The sequence below is a fragment of the Bufo gargarizans genome, chromosome 7 (assembly GCF_014858855.1).
Source record: "Bufo gargarizans isolate SCDJY-AF-19 chromosome 7, ASM1485885v1, whole genome shotgun sequence".
In the NCBI taxonomy this organism is placed as follows: Eukaryota; Metazoa; Chordata; class Amphibia; order Anura; family Bufonidae; genus Bufo; species Bufo gargarizans.
This window is the reverse complement of record NC_058086.1, coordinates 173,505,545-173,517,887: the sequence shown is the minus strand read 5'-3', so window position 1 is coordinate 173,517,887 and position 12,343 is coordinate 173,505,545. Positions and strand designations below refer to the sequence as shown.

General features: G+C 48.1%; 1 protein-coding gene across 1 annotated transcript in view; it reads right to left on the bottom strand.

Annotated features, from left to right (window-relative positions):
- Window positions 1-2,502, bottom strand: part of LOC122943598 (zinc finger protein 436-like) — a 247,783-nt gene extending 245,281 nt beyond the window's left edge. The window contains exon 1 of the mRNA XM_044301467.1: window positions 2,420-2,502. Coding sequence (XP_044157402.1) covers window positions 2,420-2,453 — 34 coding nt within the window. The 5' untranslated portion in view covers window positions 2,454-2,502. The remainder of the gene's footprint in view (window positions 1-2,419) is intronic.
- Window positions 2,503-12,343: the final 9,841 nt, after the last annotated feature.

Below are 12,343 nucleotides of genomic sequence, written 5' to 3'. Positions count from 1 at the left end.
CCCGATATCAGGGCTGAACCCCCATAGAGGGAGGAGAGCCCCCCCGATATCAGGGCTGAACCCCCATAGAGGGAGGAGAGCGCCCCCCGATATCAGGGCTGAACCCTCTTGACTGACACTAATCATTGGCCTCAGATGTAATCAGACTGTGACCTGGAGGAAAGGTCCCCTCTGCAGTAGTATGGAGCGAACTTGTGATTAAAGTTCGGGTTATCGAAGAATCGCGCTATGGATTCCGCTACCACGGACCGGAACGGAAATTTAGGATCCATAACGCGATTCTTCGATAACCCGAACTTAAACACAAGTTGTCTCCACACCAGTCCATCGTCTGCGGGGGTATCAGCTGTAGGTCCAGGAGCGGCGGGTCCTTCCCTCCGGTCACTGGTCGGCGGGTCCTTCCCTCCGGTCACTGGTCGGCGGGTCCTTCCCTCCGGTCACTGGTCGGCGGGGTCCCTCTGTCAGTAATATATAAAGGGGATCTCCGGCTTTTACTACTGATGACCTGTCCTCGGGATCGGTCACCAATACCAGGTCGGTGGGGTCCGGCACATGCCGTGTCCCCCGGAGAGCCCCTGTCACAGACGCCCCCCCCCCCTATATATTGTAGTGCGCTCCGTCGACAGCCAGCCCCCGGAGAGCCCCTGTCACAGACGCCCCCCCCCCCTATATATTGTGGTACGCTCCGCCGTCAGCCTCTGTCACAGACGCCCCCCCTATATATTGTGGTACGCTCCGCCGTCAGCCCCTGTCACAGACGCCCCCCCTATATATTGTGGTACGTTCCGCCGTCAGCCCCTGTCACAGACGCCCCCCTATATATTGTGGTATGCTCCGCCGTCAGCCCCTGTCACAGATGCCCCCCCCCTATATATTGTGGTATGCTCCGCCGTCAGCCCCTGTCACAGACGCCCCCCCTATATATTGTGGTACGCCCCCTCCTATATATTGTGGTACGCCCCCCCTATATATTGTGGTACGCCCCCCCTATATATTGTGGTACGCCCCCTCCTATATATTGTGGTACGCCCCCCTTATATATTGTGGTACGCCCCCCCTCATATATTGTGGTACGCTCCGCCGTCAGCCCGTCACAGACGCCCCCCCCTATATATTGTGGTACGCCCCCCCCTATATATAGTGGTACGCTCCGCCGTCAGCCCCTGTCACAGACGACCCCCCCTATATATTGTGGTACGCTCCGCCGTCAGCCCCTGTCACAGACGCCCCCCCTATATATTGTGGTACGCCCCCTCCTATATATTGTGGTACGCCCCCCTTATATATTGTGGTACGCCCCCCCTATATATTGTGGTATGCCCCCCCTATATATTGTGGTACGCCCCCCCCTATATATTGTGGTACGCCCCCCTTATATATTGTGGTACGCCCCCCCCTATATTATGGTACGCTCCGCCGTCAGCCCGTCACAGACGCCCCCCCCTATATATTGTGGTACGCCCCTCCTATATATTGTGGTACGCTCCGCCGTCAGCCCCTGTCACAGACGCCCCCCCCTATATATTGTGGTACGCCCCCCCCTATATATTGTGGTACGCTCCGCCGTCAGCCCGTCACAGACGCCCCCCCTATATATTGTGGTACGCTCCGCCGTCAGCCCCTGTCACAGACGCCCCCTCCTATATATTGTGGTACGCCCCCCTTATATATTGTGGTACGCCCCCCCCTATATATTGTGGTACGCTCCGCCGTCAGCCCCTGTCACAGACGCCCCCCCCCTATATATTGTGGTACGCTCCGCCGTCAGCCCCTGTCACAGACGCCCCCCCCTATCTATTGTGGTACGCTCCGCCGTCAGCCCCTGTCACAGACGCCCCCCCTATATATTCTGGTACGCCCCCTACTATATATTGTGGTACGCCCCCCCCTATATATTGTGGTACGCTCCGCCGTCAGCCCCTGTCACAGAGACGCCCCCCCTATATATTGTGGTACGCTCCGCCGTCAGCCCCTGTCACAGACGCCCCCCCCCCTATATATTGTGGTACGCCCCCTCCTATATATTGTGGTACGCCCCCTCCTATATATTGTGGTACGCCCCCCTTATATATTGTGGTACGCCCCCTCCTATATATTGTGGTACGCCCCCCTTATATATTGTGGTACGCCCCCTCCTATATATTGTGGTACGCCCCCCTTATATATTGTGGTACGCCCCCTCCTATATATTGTGGTACGCCCCCCTTATATATTGTGGTACGCCCCCTCCTATATATTGTGGTACGCCCCCCTTATATATTGTGGTACGCCCCCTCCTATATATTGTGGTACGCTCCGCCGTCAGCCCCTCTCACCAGGTCAGACACTGAGGAGCAGACCTCAGGGCAGCATCACCTCGCATAGCCTGTGCTCGGTCAGGGCTCAGCCCCTGAACATGGATACACTAATCCACACTGACCTGAGCGGGTGAGGGGCCGGGGACTCTCCGTCATGGCGGCCGGACACCGATGTGGAACTAGACAAAGAACTGCAGGACCTGTGATGACGTCATGGTCATGTGATCAGAGCATCAGGGGGTGGAGTTCATTAGAGAACTGTTGGTACAGGACCTGTGATGACGTCATGGTTATGTGATCAGCGCATCAGGGGGTGGAGTTCATTAGAGCAAAAGCGAAGAGGCGGTAAAGGATCTGTAATGACGTCATGTGACATCCAGTAGGCGGAGCTTTGTATCTCTCCTACCTCCTCCTGTAATGTTCTCTAATATCACATAATACCAGGCTGGGCATGCTAGGAGTTGTAGTCCTTTCCTCTCCTACCTCCTCCTGTAATGTCCTCTGATATCACATAGTAACAGGCTGGACATGCTAGGAGTTGTAGTCCTTTCCTCTCCTACCTACTCCTGTAATGTCCTCTAATATCACATAATACCAGGCTGGACATGCTAGGAGTTGTAGTCCTTTCCTCTCCTACCTCCTCCTGTAATGTCCTCTGATATCACATAATAACAGGCTGGACATGCTGGGAGTTGTAGTCCTCTTCTACCTCCTCCTGTAATGTCCTCTGATATCACCTAATAACAGGCTGGACATGCTGGGAGTTGTAGTCCTCTCCTCTTCTACCTCCTCCTGTAATGTCCTCTGATATCACATAATAACATGCTGGGAGTTATAGTCCTCTCCTCTTCTACCTCCTCCTGTAATGTCCTCTGATATCACATAACTATGAGGACATGCTGGGAGTTGTAATCCTTTCCTCTTCTACCTCCTGTGATGTCCTCTGATATCACATAACAGGCTGAACATGCTGGGAGTTGTAGTCCTCTTACCTCCTCCTGTAATGTCCTCTGATATCACATAATAACAGGCTGAACATGCTGGGAGTTGTAGTCCTCTCCTCTTCTACCTCCTCCTGTAATGTCCTCTGATATCACATAATAACAGGCTGGACATGCTGGGAGTTGTAGTCCTCTCCTCTTCTACCTCCTCCTGTAATGTCCTCTGATATCACATAATAACAGGATGTACATGCTGGGAGTTGTAGTCCTCTCCTCTTCTACCTCCTCCTGTAATGTCCTCTGATATCACATAATAACAGGCTGGACATGCTGGGAGTTGTAGTCCTCTCCTCTTCTACCTCCTCCTGTAATGTCCTCTGGTATCACATAATAATAGGCTGGGCATGCTGGGAGTTGTAGTCCTCTCCTCTTCTACCTCCTCCTGTAATGTCCTTTGGTATCACATAATAACAGGCTGGACATGCTGGGAGTTGTAGTCCTCTCCTCTTCTACCTCCTGAAATGTCCTCTGATATCACATAATAACAGGCTGGACATGCTGAGAGTTGTAGTCCTTTCCTCTTCTACATCCTGTAATGTCCTCTGATATCACATAATAACAGGCTTGACATGCTGGGAGTTGTAGTCCTCTTCTACTTCCTCCTGTAATGTCCTCTGATATCACATAATAACTATGAGGACATGCTGGGAGTTGTAGTCCTTTCCTCTTCTACCTCCTGTGATGTCCTCTGATATCACATAACAGGCTGAACATGCTGGGAGTTGTAGTCCTCTTACCTCCTCCTGTAATGTCCTCTGATATCACATAATAACAGGCTGAACATGCTGGGAGTTGTAGTCCTCTCCTCTTCTACCTCCTCCTGTAATGTCCTCTGATATCACATAATAACGGGCTGGACATGCTAGGAGTTGTAGTCCTTTTCTACCTCCTGTGATGTCTTCTGATATCATATAACAGGCTGGAACATACAAGGCAGTAGGTCGGCTGTCTCTGGGTAGTAGTACTTATAGTAGAAGTAATGTTGATAGTGGTGGTAGTAGTGGCAGATACTTTGCATTAATGGCGGTGGTAGTAGGGGATTAGCAGCCAAGGGGGCCGCAGCAGCCATATGGTACAGGTTGGCAGCAACAGTGGCAAGATGAGGCACCGCCAGCAAAGCCAGGTCTATTCATCGGCATCAGTCAGAGGAGTGCGAGAATCCTCCCGAATCCAGGCTTGATTCATTTTGACAAAAGTCATGTTTTGGACACTGGCTGAGGACAACGTGGCCAGTTTTGGTGTCAGGACGCCTCTCGTGGCGCTGAAAACCCTCTCCGAGATGAGACTGGGGGCTGGGCGAGAAAGAAGATAGAGAGCACGCTGTGCCAGTTCAGGCCACTTGCCCAGAAATCCATGGGTCAGGGAACTGGGAATGTGCCAGACTGGCCAGAGTTTAGGTAGGACTGGACCTGGGCGGTGAGGCAGGAGCTTTCGGCTTGCTGATCGGCCCTAGCTGTTCATCATGTTGAGGAGACTGAAATGGCAGCTGCTGTGACTTCTGCTGCTTGAGGCATCGAGAGGGCGGCGGAGAGGGGCCTCCCTTTCAGACCCGCTGGCGGCAGTCATCTGTTCGCTGTAAGCTATGACATGCCGCGTCCAGTGTTTACTGGTAATAACGTAATTTGGCCTCCTTTCTGTGGGAGAAAAACATTCCTTCATTTTGCTTTGATAGCGAGGGTCTAAAAGCATGGCTCTCCAGTAATCTTCAGACTGCGTGATGTCACCGATCCGCCTGTCACTGCGTAAGCAAGCATACAGGTCGCCATTGTGTCCAGCGTGCCCGAGGAGTCAGTTCTCTCCAGATCCGCCACCAACTGAGGCGATTGCATGTCTTGGTGGCATTGTTATCGTTGTCCTCTTGCTCCTCCATCTCCTCCTCTTACAGTGGCAGCTCCTCATCCTCCTCCATGGCAGCTCCTCATCCTCCTCCATGGCAGCTCCTCATCCTTCTCCATGGCAGCTCCTCATCCACCTCCATGGCAGCTCCTCATCCACCTCCATGGCAGCTCCTCATCCTTCTCCATGGCAGCTCCTCATCCACCTCCATGGCAGCTCCTCATCCACCTCCATGGCAGCTCCTCATCCTTCTCCATGGCAGATTCTCTTTAGGAGTCCCCGTTAGCTGTTCTTCTGCCATCGCCACCTGCTGCATCAGCGTCTGTTCTAAGATAAATATAAGAGGGATGACATCGTTTATGCCGCAGTTGTCCCATCTGATGAACTTTGTGGCCTCTTCGAAGGGCTTCAGCTCCCGACAGGTGTCTCAGATGAGCTGCCACTGCCTGACCTCAAAGCAACACGTGCTCCCAGGTGTACGACAGAATTGTTCACGGCTTTCCACTGCTCGTACAGACGCTCGAGCATGTCAAATGTCGAATTCCAGCGAGGTGGCATGTTGCGGATTAAGAGATGTAGTGGCAGGCCCTTCTGTCGGTGCAGGGAGAGTGTTCCTCGCCACGTAAGAGTGGCTGAAGTCCTTGGACGGTCTCCAGCACCTTGCACAAGCCAGTGTCATTATTTAGAAAGTGCTGCACGACTAGGTTGATGAAGTGCACCTTGCAGGGAGCATGTGTTATTTTGCCCAGTGTTAGGATGTTGGGGTAAAACCCCCGACCTCTATGATTGTCGGAATTCCAAATTGAAGTTTTATTTATGAGCGCTCGGAGAGCGGACACAGACACGCTTGCTGAATCAACTACTTCACTTTATTCCATAAAAAGCATACTGTCACGGCATGGTGTGGGAGGGGAACTCCACACCAAACACAAAAGGGATGGAGAAGGTACCAGGCCTGCAAACTTGGGAAAGGAGAAAGGTCACCACCTAATAAATCCCAACCCGAGCCCTGACTGCTAACAGAATGAACAGACCCTGACGGTAGGACTGTTCACCCGCAGGAACCTAAGCCTGTCTCACCCTAGAAGGCCCTGAAGATAGTGATTGGGCCACAGACGACCTGTTCCTTCCCAGCTGAAGGAACAAGAGTCTGCCTCAGGTCTGGTACCAAGAGACAGGGAAATAAACACAATACAAAAAGGAAATACGCTTAACTTCAGGTAAATGGAAAGCAGGAACTCAGCCGAGATCCAGACACCAAACGATCCACAACCAGAATGAGCTAACAACCGCAAGGAGCGATGGGTAAATCCAGATCAAGAAAGGAGTAGTAATGGTCACATGATCTACACCTGAGGTGTGGACATCCCAGCAACACATAGACAAGGTCAACCAAAAGAAGCTGTCAGATCACTGGTGTGCAGCCAGTCTTTCAGATCTTCTACCACCTGTCATGGGTGTGACAGAACCTCCCATTCTACGGGTGGCCTCCGGACACCCAGGACCCACTTTATCTGGATGAAAAGCTTTCACCAGACGCTAAGCATTAACGTCGGCCGCTGGGACCCACATCTTCTCCTCCGGTCCGTAACCCATCCAGTGCACAAGATACTGGAAGGATCTATGGAGAACTCGGGAGTCAATTATCCTGGTGATTTGAAATTCCAAAATTACCGTCCACCATAACAGGAGCGGGAGGCAAGGTGAACGGTTCAACATAACTCTTTTGACTTATGAACACATTATGAATTTTCAAAGCTTGGGGGAGCTCAAGACGAAAGGCTACCAATGGCAGTGATCTTATATGGACCAATAAACCTTGGACCAAACTTCCAAGAAGGTTTTTTCAACTTAAAGGGAACCTTTCACCAAAAAACGGATACTAAACTGTGAATAGTACCTTATAGTGCTGCAGAGTAGTTTCCTAATGCACTCTTTGATAGTTTAGCTGCATTTATCCTCCTTGAGAAATCGATGTTTTATTCAGCCGCTGCCCCCTGCTTCAAGTCAGGTTTGAAGTCAAGGGGGCAGCGGCCTAGGCGTCTCGAATGCTGCTCTCCCCGCCGCCTTTATTGACACGCTGTATCTCAGTGCCGAGACCGCGCTCCCAGCCCGCATGCGCAGTAAAGGGCTGCTGTAGCGCGATCCCGGCTCCGGCTCGTACACTCAGCCAGCCTTACATGCTAGCGCAGTTACAGAAGATGCCGGGTGCATGCGCAGTAGCAAAACTGAAGCCGGCTGAGTGTACGAGCCGGGATCGCGCTACAGCAGCCCTTTACTGCGCATGCGGGCTGGGAGCGCGGTCCCGGCACTGAGATCCGGCGTGTCAATAAAGGCGGCGGGAGGCGGGGAGAGCAGGATTGGAGACGCCTAGGCCGCTGCCCCCTTGACTTCAAACCTGACTTGAAGCAGGGGGCAGCGGCTGAATAAAACATCGATTTCTCCAGGAGGCTAGATGCGGCTAAACTATCAAAGAGTGCATTAGGAAACTACTCTGCAGCACTATAAGGGACTATCAACAGCTTAGTATCCGCTGTTTTGGTGACAGGTTCCCTTTAATGTTTCTTGCAGACAGCCACACAGAATCCCCCACTCTCAGGTCCGGACCACTCATAGGTCTCTTGTCAGCCACACGTTTATACTTCTTGCCCATCTTTTTTAGATTATTTTAAAATTTAACACCAAATAGCTGACAAAAAAGAAGAAAAATCATTCCTCTTCCGGTGCACCAGAAGTCTCAGTGCCAGGAAATGTGCCAAACTGCAGGTGGAACCCATATGCCCCAAGAAAGGCGACTTATCAGTAGATTCCTGTCTATGGTTGTTTATGGCAAATTCGGCCAAAGACAAGAATGAAGACTCCTCCTGGTTCTCTAACACAAAGCATCTCCAGTAAGTCTCCAGATCCTGGTTAGTGCGCTCCGTCTGTCCGTTCGACTGAGGATGAAAGGCCGAAGAGAAGGACAATTCGACCTCCAGACGAGTACAGACACCACATCAGAGGGAATGTACCGTGTAGCTTCACGGTGTTATCGACAAACACCTGTGCAAGAGTTTTAGCATTGGGAAGACCTGGTAAAGCTTTAAAGTGCAAAAATGTGAAGACAATATTCAGGCGGCCCTCACCGATCAGATGGATCGCTGGGTACATGTATATAGCTGAGTACATGTATATAGATGGGTACATGTATATAGCCGGGTACATGTATATAGCCGGGTACATGTATATAGCCGGGTACATGTATATAGCCGGGTACATGTATATAGCCGAGTACATGTATATAGCTGGGTACATGTATATAGCTGGGTACATGTATATAGCTGAGTACATGTATATAGCTGAGTACATGTATATAGATGGGTACATGTATATAGCCGGGTACATGTATATAGCTGGGTACATGTATATAGCTGGGTACATGTATATAGCCGGGTACATGTATATAGCCGAGTACATGTATATAGCTGGGTACATGTATATAGCCGGGTACATGTATATAGCTGGGTACATGTGTATAGCTGGGTACATGTATATAGCTGGGTACATGTATATAGCTGGGTACATGTATATAGCTGGGTACATGTATATAGATGGGTACATGTATATAGCTGAGTACATGTATATAGATGGGTACATGTATATAGCCGGGTACATGTATATAGCCGGGTACATGTATATAGCCGGGTACATGTATATAGCCGGGTACATGTATATAGCCGAGTACATGTATATAGCTGAGTACATGTATATAGCCGGGTACATGTATATAGCTGGGTACATGTATATAGCCGGGTACATGTATATAGCCGGGTACATGTATATAGCCGGGTACATGTATATAGCTGAGTACATGTATATAGCTGGGTACATGTATATAGCTGGGTACATGTATATAGCTGAGTACATGTATATAGCTGGGTACATGTATATAGCTGGGTACATGTATATAGCTGGGTTCATGTATATAGCTGGGTACAGGTATATAGCTGGGTACATGTATATAGCCGAGTACATGTATATAGCCGGGTACATGTATATAGCTGGGTACATGTATATAGCTGGGTACATGTATATAGCTGGGTACATGTGTATAGCCGAGTACATGTGTATAGCTGGGTACATGTATATAGCTGGGTACATGTGTATAGCCGAGTACATGTGTATAGCCGAGTACATGTATATAGCTGGGTACATGTGTATAGCCGAGTACATGTATATAGCTGGGTACATGTATATAGCCGGGTACAGGTATATAGCTGGGTACATGTATATAGCTGGGTACATGTATATAGCTGGGTACATGTATATAGCTGAGTACATGTATATAGCTGGGTACATGTATATAGCTGGGTACATGTACAGTGGCGGAAATAATTATTTGACCCCTCACTGATTTTGTAAGTTTGTCCAATGACAAAGAAATGAAAAGTCTCAGAACAGTATCATTTCAATGGTAGGTTTATTGTAACAGTGGCAGATAGCACATCAAAAGGAAAATCGAAAAAATAACTTTAAATAAAAGATAGCAACTGATTTGCATTTCATTGAGTGAAATAAGTATTTGAACCCCTACCAACCATTAAGAGTTCTGGCTCCCACAGAGTGGTTAGACACTTCTACTCAATTAGTCACCCTCATTAAGGACACCTGTCTTAACTAGTCACCTGTATAAAAGACACCTGTCCACAGAATCAACCAATCAAGCAGACTCCAAACTCTCCAACATGGGAAAGACCAAAGAGCTGTCCAAGGATGTCAGAGACAAAATTGTAGACCTGCACAAGGCTGGAATGGGCTACAAAACCATTAGCAAGAAGCTGGGAGAGAAGGTGACAACTGTTGGTGCGATTGTTCGAAAATGGAAGGAGCACAAAATGACCATCAATCGACCTCGCTCTGGGGCTCCACGCAAGATCTCACCTCGTGGGGTGTCAATGGTTCTGAGAAAGGTGAAAAAGCATCCTAGAACTACACGGGAGGAGTTAGTTAATGACCTCAAATTAGCAGGGACCACAGTCACCAAGAAAACCATTGGAAACACATTACACCGCAATGGATTAAAATCCTGCAGGGCTCGCAAGGTCCCCCTGCTCAGGAAGGCACATGTGCAGGCCCGTCTGAAGTTTGCCAATGAACACCTGAATGATTCAGAGAGTGACTGGGAGAAGGTGCTGTGGTCTGATGAGACCAAAATAGAGCTCTTTGGCATTAACTCAACTCGCTGTGTTTGGAGGAAGAAAAATGCTGCCTATGACCCCCAAAACACCGTCCCCACCGTCAAGCATGGGGGTGGAAACATTTTGCTTTGGGGGTGTTTTTCTGCTAAGGGCACAGGACAACTTATTCGCATAAACGGGAAAATGGACGGAGCCATGTATCGTGAAATCCTGAGCGACAACCTCCTTCCCTCTGCCAGGAAACTGAAAATGGGTCGTGGATGGGTGTTCCAGCACGACAATGACCCAAAACATACAGCAAAGGCAACAAAGGAGTGGCTCAAGAAGAAGCACATTAAGGTCATGGAGTGGCCTAGTCAGTCTCCGGACCTTAATCCAATCGAAAACCTATGGAGGGAGCTCAAGCTCAGAGTTGCACAGAGACAGCCTCGAAACCTTAGGGATTTAGAGATGATCTGCAAAGAGGAGTGGACCAACATTCCTCCTAAAATGTGCGCAAACTTGGTCATCAATTACAAGAAACGTTTGACCTCTGTGCTTGCAAACAAGGGTTTTTCCACCAAGTATTAAGTCTTTTTTTGTTAGAGGGTTCAAATACTTATTTCACTCAATGAAATGCAAATCAGTTGCTATCTTTTATTTAAAGTTATTTTTTCGATTTTCCTTTTGATGTGCTATCTGCCACTGTTACAATAAACCTACCATTGAAATGATACTGTTCTGAGACTTTTCATTTCTTTGTCATTGGACAAACTTACAAAATCAGTGAGGGGTCAAATAATTATTTCCCCCACTGTATATAGCTGAGTACATGTATATAGCGGAGTACATGTATATAGCTGGGTACATGTATATAGCGGAGTACATGTATATAGCTGGGTACATGTATATAGCTGAGTACATGTATATAGCTGAGTACATGTATATAGCTGAGTACATGTATATAGCTGGGTACATGTATATAGCCGGGTACATGTATATAGCTGAGTACATGTATATAGCTGAGTACATGTATATAGCTGGGTACATGTATATAGCTGGGTACATGTATATAGCTGAGTAACATGTATATAGCTGAGTACATGTATATAGCTGAGTACATGTATATAGCTGGGTACATGTATATAGCTGAGTACATGTATATAGCTGAGTACATGTATATAGCTGGGTACATGTATATAGCTGAGTACATGTATATAGCTGAGTACATGTGTATAGCTGAGTACATGTATATAGCTGAGTACATGTATATAGCTGAGTACATGTATATAGCTGGGTACATGTATATAGCGGGGTACATGTATATAGCCGAGTACATGTATATAGCCGGGTACATGTATATAGCCGAGTACATGTATATAGCCGAGTACATGTATATAGCTGAGTACATGTATATAGCTGGGTACATGTATATAGCTGAGTACATGTATACTGTATAGCTGGGTACATGTATATAGCTGGGTACATGTATATAGCTGAGTACATGTATATAGCTGGGTACATGTATATAGCTGAGTACATGTATATAGCTGAGTACATGTATATAGCTGAGTACATGTATATAGCGGGGTACATGTATATAGCCGAGTACATGTATATAGCCGGGTACATGTATATAGCCGAGTACATGTATATAGCTGGGTACATGTATATAGCTGAGTACATGTATATAGCTGGGTACATGTATATAGCTGAGTACATGTATATAGCGGGGTACATGTATATAGCCGGGTACATGTATATAGCCGGGTACATGTATATAGCCGAGTACATGTATATAGCCGAGTACATGTATATAGCCGAGTACATGTATATAGCTGGGTACATGTATATAGCTGGGTACATGTATATAGCCGAGTACATGTATATAGCTGAGTACATGTATATAGCTGGGTACATGTATATAGCTGAGTACATGTGTATAGCTGAGTACATGTATATAGCTGAGTACATGTATATAGCTGGGTACATGTATATAGCGGGGTACATGTATATAGCCGAGTACATGTATATAGCTGGGTACATGTATATA